At 39.3% G+C, this 17,401-nt stretch overlaps 1 protein-coding gene across 1 annotated transcript in view; it reads right to left on the bottom strand.

Annotated features, from left to right (window-relative positions):
• The window catches only part of LOC126259845 (vitellogenin receptor-like), a 30,930-nt gene extending 21,220 nt beyond the window's left edge, over positions 1 to 9,710 (bottom strand). The window contains exons 1-6 of the mRNA XM_049956901.1: positions 9,096 to 9,710; positions 8,628 to 8,719; positions 6,554 to 6,791; positions 5,130 to 5,307; positions 1,358 to 1,476; positions 758 to 963 (exon numbers count right to left, since the gene is read on the bottom strand). Of these exons, the coding sequence (XP_049812858.1) occupies positions 940 to 963; positions 1,358 to 1,476; positions 5,130 to 5,307; positions 6,554 to 6,772 (540 nt within the window). The 5' untranslated portion in view covers positions 6,773 to 6,791; positions 8,628 to 8,719; positions 9,096 to 9,710 and the 3' untranslated portion in view covers positions 758 to 939. The remainder of the gene's footprint in view (positions 1 to 757; positions 964 to 1,357; positions 1,477 to 5,129; positions 5,308 to 6,553; positions 6,792 to 8,627; positions 8,720 to 9,095) is intronic.
• Positions 9,711 to 17,401: the final 7,691 nt, after the last annotated feature.

Below are 17,401 nucleotides of genomic sequence, written 5' to 3'. Positions count from 1 at the left end.
TCAACTTGTGTAGGAATAGAACCACTTGCAAACGCAAAAACATGGTGGCAAGGAGCATAATGAGTATGTGGCAATTGACTGTCCAAACATTTTCTTGTTTTGAGTAAAGTTTTATAACACTCGATCTGTTGATCCAATGGTTGACATTGGATCAACAGATTGAGTGTCATAAAATTTTGTTCAAAACAAGAAAATTGACTCAAATTAATACTTCACTTTGTGACTTTAGCACTCTTGGTAGCAGTAAAGAAAAGATCGCAGAGGAAAGAAAGTCCCTAAATGGTACAACTGAGAGAAAGAATAATCATGCAGAAAGTGACAATTATAAAAATTAACAACTTGAAAAGAAAAAAATGAAAATTTACACTCCACCGGCAAAACCAGTTGTAGACATCTGTTACAATGGTTATCTTCACCAAGGTCTTAAGATCTTGCAGATATGAACACTGCAAAAGCAGGACAAAGTCACACTGCATCTAGTGTGACCAACATTTGCGCATGTCCAAAGAAAAAACTGCTTTCGTGTCATCCATATTAAAAATATATATATCTGTGTGTGTGTGTGTGTGTGTGTGTTATTACCTGGTTCCACAGGTCAGAATGCTTGGGAAAAAATTCCACTATTCAGATAAAGGTTTAAAATCTTTTCTCTCAGAATAGAAAGCAATAATGCACACAAATCTTCCACTTGTTTATTGAAAAGAACCATTAAGACAATTTTCAACCACATTTAGCAAGCTCCCCAATTTTTGCATACCTTGAATCCAAGTCCCTGAATATGACCAGCTGCCTCTTGTATATGTAGTACAGAACAGCCGCCAGACACACCACCAACATTACAATCACAAGTGCTATCAGCACAGAGGTATCAGACTTTTCACTCAGCCAGTCAGCAACCGTAGTGGTTTTCAAACCACCCACAATTCCTGGGAGGACAAATCACGGTTCCGAGGCCTTTGCACCCTGCAAATGTTCCAAATTTTCAGCGATGTCACATTTCAGCTAACAAATTTCTTTAGTGCCAGCAGGACATGAAATATTTAGAAGCTAAATATTCACAGTAGTGCCAGGCAATATCAAGAACTGAAAGTACTCTAGAAATAATTTCCGAGAGCTGAAGGGACTAGTACACGTCCCAGGGCTGACAATGCACTGGAACCAACAGTGGTTGTGTTTACCTGTATCTAGTACCGTCAATATGAGCTAGCCTACATAGTGGACCAGTAGGTCTTGTTCTCTGATATATATTATTGCAGCGCTGTAGTTATTACCAACATGCTGTCACACACCCATTACTGACTGCTTGACACTACTCCAGACTACTGTGTTTGGAGAGTGTCCCCAGCAGAAACTTTACCTCATTCTTGCAGCGGATGTTTTCACCTACAATCTGCCCGTCTGCACACAGGCACTTGGCACCTTGAGGATTGATTGCGCACATATGGGAGCAGTGGTGATGCTCGCAGGGGTTCGTGCCTGCAAATCACAATGGCAGTTAGCATTACTATATTCTATATTTGTATTGGCACATTACATAATTTAGATTTACAAGGTGACAATTATTAAACCATAAGAAAAAAAAATCATAACTTCTGAAAGGTTTGCATTAGGACGTTCAAACTGCACAGCTACCTGCAGGCAGGATGGGAATTAATATGCCCATGCGCATGAGCCTTGTTGGCCATTTGCACATGAAAATGTCGTGGTAAAGTGTGCCTGAGCATATAGAGCTTTTGAAGACCTACTATGTAAGCAATAACAGCCACACTGCAGCTCAAAGGAAGTTGGGGACTGAGTTCAAGCTGAAAACAACTGGCCCAAGAGTGCTAACAATCAAGAATTTGATTTGCAAGTTTGAGAGAATGGGTAGTGCTTGCAATGACAGTGTCAGCAATGCCTGTCATCCAAGAATGGTGAAATGCCTGAAACCATTGAGAAGACATGCACTGTGTTTCAAACCAGCCCCAGGAAGTGGGAATCAAGCAAGGGAGATTGCGACGAATAGTTGAACACCCGCATCTCTTTCCATATAAAATTTAAGCCCATGAGCTATTAAGTCCCTGGGCCATGAACATTGGTGGAGTTTCACCAACACTATTGTCCACAGAATTGATGAAAAGGACTTCAATCTGAATATGGTTTTGATTTAGCAACTAAACCCACTTTCATTTGGATGGGTTTTGTCAATATGCAAAACTAGCGCATTTGGGGTACTGAGAATCCACATTTCATAGTCGAGAAGCCTCTTCATCCTCAATGGGTGACTCTGTGGTGTGCAATGTCCAGTTACGGAATAACCTGTGAGATATTCATTGATAGCACAGTGGCTACTGAACAATATATGAAGGTTTTGGAAGATTATTTCATTCCCATTATCCAACGCGACCCTGATTTTGACAAGATGTGGTTCATGCACGCCCTTATCAAAGCAGCAAAGTGATGGCCTGGAGGAGCAATGTGGGGACTGCTTTCTGGCTCTAGGATACCCAGACACAGCTGGCGTGAGCCTTGACTGGTCGCCATATATTCCTGATCCGAATCCATGCGACTCCTTTTTGTGGGGCTATATTAAACACATGGTGTACAGCAACAACCCCAAAACCATTGCCGAGCTGAAAACAGCCATTCAGGTGATCGACAGCATTGATGTAGCAGCACTTCAGCGGGTCATGCAGAATTTCACTATTTGTCTGCATCACAATATTGTCAATGATGTCAAGTATATCTAATATGTCATAACATGAATACCAATATCTGTAGTGATGTTTACACATTGAATAAAGTGAGCACACGCCATAGTTTTTAACTAATTTACTTTTTTTTCATACAGTTCAATAATTTTCACCCTGTACGTTTTGTTCTACAGATCCAATGATGGAGAACACATGAAACGGGAACACAATAAATTTACAAAAATAAAGAAATGTGACTGTTCCTTCTGTGTGAAACATAACAAGGTGGAACGGCTATATTTGTTGTATCACCACTAATGTATTTCTGTTCTGTTCCATATACAACAATATGTAATACTAACCTGGTCAAACAATGAAAATTGCTTTTAAATTACTGTATACTTGCTCGAGTGTATTAGGAAACAGAACAGCTGTTTTAAAGAAGCCACTGCTGCTGCTCTTACATTAATCAGTTGCTGTCTAGCCCTTCAAACAAAGTGTTGGTACAAAACTGATAGTTGTCTGAGTTCTTTTTATGTGTTACTGTAACAGAACGCATGTCATTTCAATGCATGTAGAAATTTTACCATTGCCAGAAACACCCAAACCAATTTTAGAAAGCCTGGGCTGCAGAATTACACAGGTTGAGCAACCTTTGTAAGTTTGTCACTAGTATCCATCATGAATCTTACACTCAGCAGGTGGTGCATGTTATTCATCTAATCCCGACTAGGGAAAAGATTGCAACAGCAACTCCATGTGAGAATCCAACACTTACACATGTGCTTAATAAAGCACATTCCTTTGAAGTATCACAGGCCACAGGCGATCAGATTGCTCTATAGGAGGTGGGAGGGGGTGGAGTGTTTGAAGTAACTCAGTTGACCCCTGTAAGGCATGTTGCAAGTGTTCAGGGTGATGGGGAGTCATGGCAGCAGTACAACCTTCGACTCCGTCACATGGGGCAGTGTCGGTTACGGCCATGGCAGCAACAAGCCGCGTTACAATAGCGGCCGTGTACCCCCTCTGTCTTTCCCATACTGCTTCACCAAAAGTGAGCGTGTTGTGTACCCTACGCATTGGGTTGTTTACAACAGGTGTCTAAAAGAAGTCCACATTACATCTATGCAAAACTACTTCAAACATGGCAGACACAGCAGAACTTGTGGGCAAACTGTATCTCTACAGTGACTGTTTTACCAAACAAACTGTTGATTTGCATGTTTAATAAACCTCTAAAAATGCAAGTGGACACAGGAGCTGCAGTGACTTTAGTAAATATGCAAATGTACGTAGACTTTGGCTCCCCTCACCTCACACACATTCTATCGTAGCTAACTTCCATGGAACCTAAGTGATATCAGGGAGTGTATTTTTACGAGCAAGAATTAGTGAAAATTCTACACAAACATGTTACCTTAGCAAGCACTCTTGTTGCATGCTTTTGTTAAGTCAATACTTTAACCTCAACTGCACTGAAGCGAAAGTACACAAGCAATCCTGTCTCCTGTCTGCCCTTAATATAATGTGAAAGCCTTTCAAGTAAATATGTGGAGGTAACATATTGAGCTACTAACAGAATGCAAACCAAACCTATTTTAACTTGTCTAATGATACAAAGCTTGCTTTTTAATTCACTTTGCTAAATTTATCTGGCATAAACACATATTACTGAGTGGAATCAAACAACAGTACGTCCAAGATGGAATGAAAATACTTTAAGGATATATTCCTATTCATCACAGAAGCCATTGATCTCCTATTTTTCACTGTATCTGTCCACGACTATTATTTCTCGATGTAGTGAGTAGCAATATAGCTTTTCCCTATTGTTAATATTATTAAACAGTATGATAGTTGTTGTGTCTAGTTCCTACAGCATAGACACAATGAGGTAGCTAGGTGCACGCTAAACTAACGCAGACAGGCTTGAAGTTCTGGAACATGAGACTTATCAATGAATAAGAAGAAAAGTACGTAGATGTTACTTAACTTTTATTCTCTTGTTGGAATACATCTCTCTTGAATATTAGTACGCTATAAGCACTGATACAAATGGCGCCTTGCTAGGTAGTAGCTATGGACTAAGCTGAAGGCTATTCAATCTGTCTCTCGGCAAATGAGAGGAAGACTTGGTACGTCTGGTCGCAAGCAATGTCGTCTGTACAACTGGGGCGAGGTCTAGTCCGTGTCTTGTGACCTGCCATGTGGTGGCGCTAGGTTTGCGATTACACAGTGGCGACACGCGGGTCCGACATGTACTACAGGACCGCGGCCGATTTAAGTTACCACCTAGCAAGTGTGGTGTCTAGCGGTGACACCACAATAGTATTGTAAATACAGTAAACAAATTACATTTTCAATTTGATTGTATCTCATTAACATATACCAACTTCTTCCATATCCCCATGGTTCTGCTCCCAAATACGATCAAAATGCCCACACCCTTTTACTCACCAGCTCTCTGCCGTGACTGCTGCATGACGGTCAGGTAGTCTCCGTCATAGACGTTTATGTGGATGCTCCGACACCTCTTTACCTTTGCGAACAGCTTGCATTTCGTCACAAAGCCCGAATGCTCTGGCAGCCAGTAGAGCTCATCCTCAAACAGCACCAGCCTTTTGGGTCTCTTTACCTGTGGAATAAGGAAGGGTTGAAAAAGCTAAGTACGCATATGCTTCAGTAATGAACTGAGGAAATTTAAGATTTCATGTAAATATCAACCAAAATGGGAATAAGTACTTTAACTTTAATACCAGTCAGGGATTAGGCCTTAAGCTTATCTGTGACTACAGTCTGTAATGCAGTAAAAGGAGACATCTACGATTGTGGGATGTGTGATCAGCAAGTTATCAATTCCTTCAGCCATTGTCAGACAAATCCTGGTGATGGTACTGTTACTGCATTTGAACAGCTCATCTGGCCTCAGGGCTGAGTGAACTCTGGTGCCAACATCTGTACCTCAGAAAGGTACCAGGAATTGAACCCAAGTCCTTTTGCACCCGAAGCAGCAGCTAACCATGTGGCTACAGAGGTTTCTGGGAATAGGATCTGTGATGGTTTGTTGAACCAACAATATTGCTGTTTGTCATTTAAATGAAACATTTACCTCTGGTCTCTCACCTGCTGGTAATGGCCATTGAATGAGTACGTATAAGTACACTGTCTCTACTAGGCCATGTTCTTTGCCAACCAGGCAATTAGACCAAGTTCTGACTATGTGGATATTTGATTTGAGCAATTAGTATCAATTAAGGTTAACAATAGCAACCAAGTCTTAAGAATTCTTCGTATGTGTGATTACAGTAACAATAGTGTGTGGCAAGTCATCTTTTAATGCATAGTGCTTATGTGTTGTGTTGTGTTTTAGATGAAGGCCCAAGTGTAATTTTGTAGCTGGGCAACAGCACAAGATCAGCCACCTTAAAAAGTAATGGAATTCTCCCTAAACGAAGACAATACAGGCATCTCATGAGTAAAAGAGTTTGGGAAGGTAGCTTTAAATTCTTATAGCTTTACAATAAATTATGCAGACCTGAACATTACATCATGTATGTTCTTTTTTGACAATTATTTCCCAAAAGTGAGTTTAAAGCAATGCAATACAAAATACAGTGTAGTTTAGGTGTATATTGTGAATAAATTTTCGGTTTCCAGCCAGTAACACTTAAGTTATGTGTGGGCTTTCAAACGTAACATGCAAAAGATTTGGTGAAAAAACTAGTGGATTCAGACTAGTCGACATTAACCTGGATGATGTGGAACTCTCAGTAAAATACTATAAAGCTGTACTGGTCTGTCACTGCCAGCCCCCAACATGCCAGACTATACACTACTTGTATGAAATGTCCAGTGTCTAGGGTAACAGGTCGGAATCTGACCTCCGATGTGAACTCTGCTGTCCTCTCTTCGCCGTCATATGTCGCTGACTCTACAACCTGGAAGGAGGTGTCCGTCCAGTAGATGGTGCACCGCACCGTGTCCAGAGCCAGGCCACTCGGCAAACCGAGGCCTGACTGCACCAGAACTGTCCTGCTGCCTCCAGCAAGGTCTGCCCTCCTAATGCTGCCGGACACTCCATTTTTTATCAAAGTGCTCATTTCTGTCCAAAACAGATATCTGGAACAGTGAACATAGGAAAATTGAGTACTTCTGTTGTGGCACCTGTAAGGGGTCGACATACCTTATCCAACGATAAAAATGTTTTACCCTGCACAGGTTGACATTAGGCAAAATCTGTTGTCAAGCACCACTAGCACTAGGAGTAAGAGTCAGGGAGTTCAAGTTTTGAGCCAGTCATGTCCAGGCATTGTGTCTTACTTGTCGCATTTGCATCAACTTAACCGGCCATATGTCGCAGTGAGGATTGTGTGTGTTCACCATTGTTATAACATGTGCTGTAATACCAAGCATTCTGACAAGACGAAGTAAACTGTAATTAGAAGGGTGACACAAAAGTAGTATCTGCCTATTATTGTGTCTAAACAAAACACGTAAGTCAAAGGTATAACATTTTGACATTTGTTATTGCAAATGCTTTACGACTCTGAATATTGCTGACCATCTGGATTCTGATTACAAATGACTCCTGAAGCTGCTAAATCCAATTAGCTCTTATTAAGCCATGGTCACATCAAAATTGAAGCAAGGCTGCTATTTCGGTCAACAACGATCCATGTCATTAAAATTAAGTTTTTCACATTGCAATCCTCAAATGTGAAGGACATTCTCATCAGGCTGCTATTTCATGAAGTTATTTGTTAGATTTGAGGTTTGCCCACTGGTAGGTTTATCTGTAGATGAAACACCAAACATAATAAAGTTCACCTCATCTCCACCAAAAAGTTATTTCTCAAAAACAATGTGTGAATGATAAACATTTTTGGGTACCCATCCAGGAAGGAAGGTGCGACTATAAGAAGTGGGGGTGATGCTGTCAGAGAGAGAGAGAGAGAGAGAGAGAGAGAAAGTACTGAGAGTGACAACTAAATATTTAGTTAGTGAAACCAGATGTCTTACAGCAAGTCACATTATTTTATTGTCACACCTCACATGTTCACAAATCCAGCACTGATAGCTCACAACTGCTTTCAAACTCATTACTTATCTATTTGTAATGGGACATTATGTAGATTGGGAAAAAGCAAAAAGAATGAATACAAACCCACTTCTCCCACTGTGGTGATAGAAATGTGACCTAGACTAACATTTTTGCCATTTTAAATGTGCTGTTTGTGTTTCCTACTATCTTTCATTAATTGCATTGAAAGTTGTATTGTATAATGCTCTTTTATAATACTCTTTTTTGACAAATTTAACTATTGCAGTAATCATACACAAATCTACATGTTAAGGAGAACTGCATCCCAACAAGATACTGATACCAAAAATAGTACAATCTTCTGAAAACCCTCCACTACATCATATACTTGAGAATTAGAATGAAACAATAGAAAATCCAGGATGGAATAATAAAAATATTATGAAAAGGGTAGGATGTTACGATATGGCACAGATGTTGACACACACACACACACACACACACACACACACACACACACACACACACACACACACACACACACACACACACACAACCTCTGGCTGCTGGAATAAGACATAAGTCTGTCTCCAACGAATGGGCCAAAATCATTTTTGCACTTAGGTGGATCTCAAGAACAGCCAGCTAGGGTAAAAAAAATGATCCCACTAAAGATAGGACAAATTGTAGAGAATGAAGCACACTTCATATAAGATGGCTAACAACACTAACTATTCACCTGAAGTTAATGTACAGGAAAGTTAACTACTTTTCCTAATGGAGAACTGAGACTGAAGTAATGTTTTGTTACCAGTATGAAAGTCAACAAATTTCTTATTTCTTGATCTTACTCTTGATTTTACACAAATTGTGAGACCTTACAGCACATTTACTATTTCTTCTTGTACACTCACCCAGCAAGTGGATCTACTGCAATGTTGCCAATCTTACTGCCACGTTCGGCCGTCACCACAACAGCACAGAGCTTCTCAGTCAGGTGGCACACCTGTGGAAGGGAAAAACACTGGTCAGAAACCAGTTCTGGTCTACATTGTTACTGAAACTACTTGTCATCTGACTCAGTGCTGCAGTGTCTTCACATCGGCTGTTGCCTGCACCTCTCAACGCTTTTGTGAAACTGGGCTGCAGTTGCAGTGGAGACCACTGAACTGAAAGGAGTTAAATGAGCCGACAGAAATGCTACAGAATTATGCATGCCCACTGCACTACTTATTAACTGCAAGTGAAGCGATGCTTTGACACGACACTTGATGGCAGCCTAATGGTGGGTGCTTGAATTTTAGAACTACTCCGAGGTGTTGAATCAACTGACAAGCAGTTTTAACCAAATTGAGCATCAGTTCCATCCCCCTTGCACTCACCTGTATGTCACTTTGCCCAACAGGCACATCATTCACATAGTAGATGTTCTTTGTGATCCAGTCTATTGCCACCTCTGTTGGGTTACCTACCCCTTCCACGTACGTCCTGTTGTGGGTCTTCAGTGACTGGCAGTAAATTGTTGCCGTTTCCCCTGAAAAGTAAGGAGTTTTAGTGCTCTTTCACACTGTTTTAAACCTTTCATTAAGTTTCTCTCAGTAATGAAATAATGTTTATTGCGAGGAATCAGACAGTTTACATAATGACTACAACAATTTGCAACATCAAATGTTATTAGTTAAAATTAAGTAGTGGTGGATCAGTGGTACTTGTGAAAGTTTAAGAACATTTAAATTTTGTCACATTTTGGACTATATCGTTATATCTACAAATACTTTATCAATTGCTGGATAATTTATTGAAGGGAAGGGTAGGTGCAGAAATACTGTCAGAAAGTATTAAACAATGGAAGAAAATATCAATATCTGTTTATAATATTCAGTCTGACAGCTTACAACTTAACAGGAAATTCAGACTCTACAGTCCCACATGTTAAGGAGGGAGTATTTTATACAAAAATGTCACACTAACTACATGTTTCAAAAAACATCTAAGGGAAAACACTGTTTTAGAAGGAGTCAATGTTTTTACTGCATTAAATGTTTCTGGAGTATAGACAAATACGTCAGTTTCAATAAAATTGTGAGGTTTAATACCACTTGACAGAAAATGGTGGGTTATAGTCCTAAATGATTGAAGATGATTGTTTTTATTCATAGTCAAGCTTTGGACAGCATATTGCCAGATAAATTGTTTTGTTATATGCAGGTAATTTAAGGTCAAAATGTAATGCCATTGCTGAAGATATCTGGATCTAAATAGTAGTGATAAGACTACCAATCTGAGAATTTATGTATGAAGTATATTAAACACTGGTGTTGAAAGAAGAAATACTGGACAGTGTATCAGAATTTAGAAGTATTCCAGCTTCATTTCAGCCTTCAGCCTGAAGACACTGCAAAAGACAAGTCTGCTAGCAAGACAATCATGGCCATCTGGAACTCAATAGCTGGACTGCATAGTCATCTTTATGAAGTTTATGACAATAAAATATACTGTCAATGGGACAGAGTCAACACTCTCCATTTTGGCTCATGCCCATGACCAGGAACGAGAGATTTACATTCCAGTCTTAATTTTTAGGCTTTGATTTGCTTATGTTTATTTCACGCACTAGTGCTGTACCTGAAACTTTCTGGTTTCAATAACCAGACTTCATGCCAAATTTTATATATCTTACAGTTACATATTGCTTGGATGTTTCTCTACAGCCTTGAGAAGTCTGTCACTAATAGGTTTGAGGTTTCTAACAGTCCCAACATGACAGAACATGAAATTGAAGTCCTTTAAGGAATTCTATTAGCAGACCAGGCAGCCTCAAACAATGCGAACTGGAACTTCACATGTACATTAAACAACCCAATGCATATGAGCTGTTAACTGAATATAATACAAACATTAGAAAGAGAGCAGTTCATATTTACAATATTGTTTGATACATACTGACACAGTAATCAACTGTTTGTGAAAATGATGGCAATCACCACCACATGAAGAGGGGGGAGGGGGGGGGGAAGGGAGAGAGGGGGAGGAAGGTGTGTGTGTGTTTGTTCTGTACATGTGGGAAATATGAGATGGCAAATTTATGATTCAATCAGCTCTTTTTGGAGGTGGTAGCCCGCAAGTATAGTCATCACTGGAGATGGGCAGTCCACTCCTGAATTCAATCTAAGAGCTGGATCCTTTTAAGGACTGGATGATTGACGATTCGAAAAAAGGGAATGATAGCTCATTGTCTGATCTGAAATGTGTGTCTGGCGGCAGCAATGAGCACACGAAAATTCTGTGGTAGGCCGCTTGCAACGGCACCCCACGCCACATCCTGAAGAAAACATTTCCCGAGCTACAAAAATTGTGCTATAGACCATGTGCACATATTGATTTGCATATCTTACTAATATGTGATGCCTTACTCTGCCATGAATATAACAGAAAAGAAAAAGAAATATCAGTTATTAAGAACGCTGCATTAATGTAGAAAACATTTTCAGATTAATATTTTCTTGGTTTGTAAAGAAAATCTCAAATTTCAGAAGCCCAATAAATGTTTATATACTTTTCAGTGAGCTATTACTTCTTATCCTTTGACATATCGTCACACTCAGAATGTGTTGTCGGCGATCGCATAAGCTGCAGTCCGCAGCCGTGACAACATGAGAGCGTATCGCAACACAACCGAGGCAGCACTCCCCTCCTGAGGCTCGGCCCTCCACACAACTCTCACCAGTCAGACCGCAAGCTGCCTTGCTACCTTAGTACTCCCCACCACTCACTACTCCCCATCACACTCACAGATCCGATCACAATGTAGCTCACTAGCTCCATGCTCCCCACCATTACTACAGATCGGATTGCAAGGTAGCTCTCCACTCCCCACCACTCTCGCACGGCAGACCACACGGCGACATGTTCTCTGTGCTCTCGGCACAGTGATTCAGCTTGCTGCTTGCTTGCTTGACAGAGTCTCAGCGCCCAAGTTTGGCTCTAGCAGATACTGTTCTTTACAAAAATAACGGTATGTGTATTACATAATTATTTTAACATATATGATAGCGCATTTACACAGGTTGTCTCAGGAGAAATGAACAATACTTAGGCAAATGACAGGTATGATCATTTGATGCAAAGAAACTACATATGGACATATGCCCTATTCCAACTGGTTCCCAAGACAATACATTTAATGTTGCTTTTGTACATTTTTCTTGAGTAACTAAATCCACAACTTCTAGCAAAAACATGTCACAGCACAAAACTAAACTACTTTAAAATTCCTATAAAAGAGTCCTACTCATTTTTCTTTAGTTTGCAAGAAGGAAGTGAGAGAATTCTGAAAATCTCAGGTGATGCATACACACTGAGGCATAGGTAGCTTTTTTAAGCCAATTTGAGGTAGTTTTACGACTTCATAGACCATGTGTCCGATATCAAATAATTTGTCTCAACTTCGTCAACACTACAGTGGTGCTCTGTGAACAATAGCTGTGTACTGATTAATAAAATAAATAAGAGTGTACATTAAGTATGTTCTATCTAGGAAACCATTCAGAGTAGGGCATTTGTCCATATGGAGTTTTTCGCTTTGAATGACCCTTTGTGTTATATCCCTGAATATTGAGCAGTCTTCCTGGGACACCTTGTATGTTTAATTTTTTTTATTTATTCATTTAATCTGAACAGGTCAATGCCTTTAGGATCCTCCCTAAATCAGGCAAGAGTTTTATACATAATTACAAAACTAATCAGTTACTTAAAACATCATAATATTTTTGATGTGCGTCTTCTCTCTTTGTGCACATATTAGGCATTTGCCTGTTTCACCGTCTTGGTTGAAATTGCTTATATTCCTCATTCTTCCTAAATATCTTCTGTCCACTGCGTAACAATCATCATTAATTTTGATAGGCTATCGTCTTCCATTCTTGTCACATAGTCCTTCCAGTTGTTTCCGTATTCTTTTATATGCACATTTGAGCGTTTCATTCTTAGTTCTTTTCTAATGTTTGCATTCATTCTCCTGTCAGACAGAATGCAGCCAGCAACTATTCTTAGTAAGCACATCTCAAATGCTTGTATTCTTCATTCATTTCCTTTTGTTGCAGTCCATGACTCACTTCCACATGTTGTAGTCAGCACACCCATTGTTCTATAGAAATCGGCTACAGTTTCCTTTCTTGCTTCAGTTCTGAGCGCTCTACTGATTGTTCCATCAATTTAATTGATCTCTCTATCTACTTCTATGTGTCCATTTCTGTTATGAATGATACAGTATTTTCTAAGAAGTTGAACGAGTTTACTCTTTCTGTTTTCAAGTCATCATTATTTTGCTGATAATTATCTGCTGGCCCCTAAAAGCCATAACTTTAATTTTCTGTGAAGATACTAACAGACTGTATAACTTAGATGTTATGGATACAATATGAACAGCTCTTTGCAGCATGTTCTCACTATTACCAATCACAATTTGATCAGCAGCAAACAAATAATTCCTTTGGCTGAAGCAGAAAATATTAATTTACTTGTCACTTGCTTCAGCATGTCGTCAACATAAATATAAAAAAGAATCGAACACAAACTGCATCCTTCTCTTACTCTCAAGTTTGGCCCAATCATTGATTTTCCATTTCCGGCACTGGCGATTTTTCTTCCTCCGTACATGCTTTTAGTTACCTTTATAACATACAAAAGGTGTTCCTGTTTTGTTCATTATCAGCCACAGTTTTTCATTATTTATCGAAAACCTTTACATTGTCTATGAATAGTAAATGTGTCTTCCTACTGAACTCTGTGTTACTCAATGATTTCTTTAATAGTGAACGTATTGTCTGTGCATCCTAAAACACATTTGCTCTTTTAACAGAATATTTTCATTAATTACTGCTTGTCTCAGTGTTGCTGTTACAGAATATAATTAATACCATAAGTTTAGCAGAGAAATGCTCTTTTAGTTTTCGCAATTACTTTCATCTACTCTCTCATAATTGGACAATATTGTACCTAATTTCAATTCATCTGAGATTTTCTTATTTCTCCAAGATCTGTTAATATAATTGAAAGATCTGGATATCAGTGTGAGAGACTTATGTTTAAACAGTTCTCTGTTTTTCTATTTATCACTAAACACTGTGTGTCTTCTAATGTTTTCATTTCTGTTCTATCTACTATTCTCTCTTCCTCATCTTCATGCCAATCATTTCTGTCCAGATTTTTATTTATGTTGTTTTATTTGCACAATATGTAGTAATGAAATTAAATCAAATTGAAAATGATTTGACAGAAGATCTGAATTTATCCAATGCAATTTAGAATAATAGTACTGCTTAAGAACAAACAGCAATGGTGGTAGCTATACTATTGCTAAAAATATTAACAACAGTAGATGACAGTAAAAAGTATTTGGGAAATGAGGAATGTCTGGTATGGTAATTAACTGTAAAGGGATATTGGGTGCGTTGAGGCAAACATTTTTGTTAGTTTAATAAATATGTCACTATGTTTTGAAGCTGGGTTTTGTTATTCGGTTCTCTGATATCTGGAGGGAGAGTTGGGTTCCTCGTACTGAAAAGGACTTGCATAAGACGGCCGAGTAGTAGTGCTCGACACAGAGGCTTTTGCTCTGATGAGAACAAATGTTTATGCTGTGTTGTTCAGGCAGAGCTTCAGGGTCTAGGGAGCAGCAGTTATGATGAGCAGTAGTGGATCAACAATAAGCTTGATCATGCAATGCCGTCCTATAGTAAATGCTTATCTGACAGATTTTTCGACGAGGTTGTCAGATCAAGACAATTTTTCACGACAAACTGCTATTTACCACTGTGAAATTATCAGTAAGTTATTTTTTGCTTACGGTTCAATGACGTTTATCGCTAAAATCAAGTTCTAGTTTAGTTCCTTGGTTGGGACAATGGGATCAGCTGCAGCTTCTATTTTGCCTGTACTTCCCTAAATCAAAGTTTTCCTGTAGAACATCTGGTCTGTATGTTTTAGATTATGGTACTGACACACCTCAGTTATCTTTTCTCTCAGACTGATTGACTCTTTTCTTTCTCCCTGTAACGAATTTCATTTTTGAGAGTAGCTGTAAGTACAATGTGCAGTGTCCGAGATTCATGCTCATTTAGCTCTTCTGCTGGCCAAGATTCAGGTTTTCCCTCAAGGTTTAGGTCTTTGGGGGGAACATATTTTTTGTGTAATCTATTTAGTTTGTACCTTTTTCTTTCATGTCTAGGAGTGACATAGAAGTCATTTCCCAAATTATCTATTGTGCCTGTGCTGCAAATTCAGGTACAATGATATATGTCAAGTCTCTGTGTGTAGTCAATTACAGTTTACTGCTTGGATATTTTAAACTCACAATATTCCATATCGCTCAGATAAATGTTCAATCACTTTCAACTCATTTCCATGAACTACGCCATATATTTCAAAATATCGATATCCATGTACTACTTCTAATGAACTTGGACACCTGGTTCAAGCCAAGTGTGCTCTCCATTTCTGTAAATATACAGGGTGTTACCAAAAGGTACGGCCAAACTTTCAGGAAACATTCCTCACACACAAATAAAGAAAAGATGTTATGTGGACATGTGTCCAGAAACGCTTAATTTCCATGTTAGAGCTCATTTTAGTTTCGTCCACCTGTGCTCAATGGAGCACGTTATCATGATTTCATACGGGATACTCTACCTGTGCTGCTAGAACATGTGCCTTTACAAGTACGACACAACATGTGGTTCATGCAAGATGGAGCTCCTGCACATTTCAGTCGAAGTGTTCGTACGCTTCTCAGCAACAGATTCGGTGACTTATGGATTGGTAGAGGCGGACCAATTCCATGGCCTCCACGCTCTCCTGACCTCAACCCTCTTGACTTTCGTTTATGGGAGCATTTGAAAGCTCTTGTCTACGCAACCCCGGTACCAAACGTAGAGACTCTTCGTGCTCGTATTGTGGACGGCTGTGATACAATACGGCACTCTCCAGGTCTGCATCAGTGCATCAGGGATTCCATGCGATGGAGGGTGGATGCATGTATCCTCGGTAACGGAGGACATTTTGAACATTTCCTGTAACAAAGTGTTTGAAGTCACACTGGTACGTTCTGTTGCTGTGTGTTTCCATTCCATGATTAATGTGATTTGAAGAGAAGTAATAAAATGAGCTCTAACATGGAAAGTAAGTGTTTCCAGACATGTCCACATAACATATTTTCTTTCTTTGTGTGTGAGGAATGTTTCCTGAAAATTTGGCCGTACCTTTTTGTAACACCCTGTATACTGCACCATAAGACAACAGAGGTTAAAGACGAGGAGGTGGTGTAGTGACATACAAATGCTGTATTGCCCATGCTTCTCAAATCCAGAAGTCATGAAGACAAACAAGTCAAATATATGTGAATTTTAAAATTTTCCCGGCGAATTGACTGTTCAAACAAATTTCGGGCTTGCAGCCGGTCGTCGTCCAATACTTCGCACGATATTTCTACATCACCTCAACTCCATTCATAGCAACATCCTGTTCACCATGGAAATAGAGAAAGATGGTTGTTTGATGGACCTAATGTAAATTTTAGATTTTTTGCGAAAGTTAGAAGAGAGTAGCAATAAAGTCTAGGTTGGTGCACAACTTCATAGTGATTTTATTTTGCATGTTGGTATTCAGGTTGCTTTGGGTTTATTTATTGATTGTCACTTTTCTGTTCGTATTTCACTGTTGCTATTTGACTGAACATACGTTATTTTGTCACTGGGTGATTGTGAAGCTGGAGATGCTACAAAATGGAGTATGCAGTAAAGAAATCGGAACATTTCTGACATATTCTTCTGTTTGATTTCAATAGAGGTGTGATAGCCATGAAACATTTGTGCCATATATGGGAATAATGCTGTTGGACAGAAAATCGCAAGAAAATGGTTTTCTTATTGTTGATTGTTTTGACTTTAGTGACTCTCCACCTTCAGGAAGACCTTCAGAGTTTGAAGAAAATTGTTTAAATACTTTAATCCACAGTTATCCACATCAGTGTACTTGAGAACTGTGAATGTGATGAACTGTGGTCATTCAATCATCTTGCAACATTTGTATGCAATGGGAAAGGTTCAAGAATTGGTTGTACTGGTAATGCAAGCTATAAGCCAAAATTACAGAATTCAGTGGGTGGCCGTATGTTCACGTCTGCTTGCTCATCATCAGGTGGCTCGTGAACAACACCAACTATTCCTGTCGTATACCATTACTGGTGATGAGAAATGGTATCTTTACGCTAACATAAGCGACATAAAGAAATGGTTGATCCCAAAAAAGCAGCAACTCCCTGTACACAGACCTGCGTGCATCCACAAAAGTTAATGTTATGCATCTGGTGGAACAGTGACAGTGTGCTGTACTATAAATTGCTTCCCCGATGTGTAAGCATCACTGCTGATATTTATTGGCAGCAACTGAGACATCTTGCAGGCACAGACCAAGAATAATGACCAGGAAGACTGTGTGAAGTCATGTCTACAATAATTCTCACCTGCATTCTGCTAGGATCTTTTCCACTCTCTATTGAACAACCCCCAATAAACTTTCTTTCCAGATGAAAATGAGCTCTGAAGGTGGCTGGATGAGTTCTTTGCCTTGAAAAAACATGATTTCCACAGTCACAGAATCAAAAAGTTACCCCAGTATTGGTAGACTGTTG

The sequence above is a fragment of the Schistocerca nitens genome, chromosome 5 (assembly GCF_023898315.1).
Source record: "Schistocerca nitens isolate TAMUIC-IGC-003100 chromosome 5, iqSchNite1.1, whole genome shotgun sequence".
Taxonomy (NCBI): domain Eukaryota; kingdom Metazoa; phylum Arthropoda; class Insecta; order Orthoptera; family Acrididae; genus Schistocerca; species Schistocerca nitens.
The sequence above is the reverse complement of the archived record's forward strand: the minus strand, read 5'-3'. Positions and strand labels throughout refer to the sequence as shown.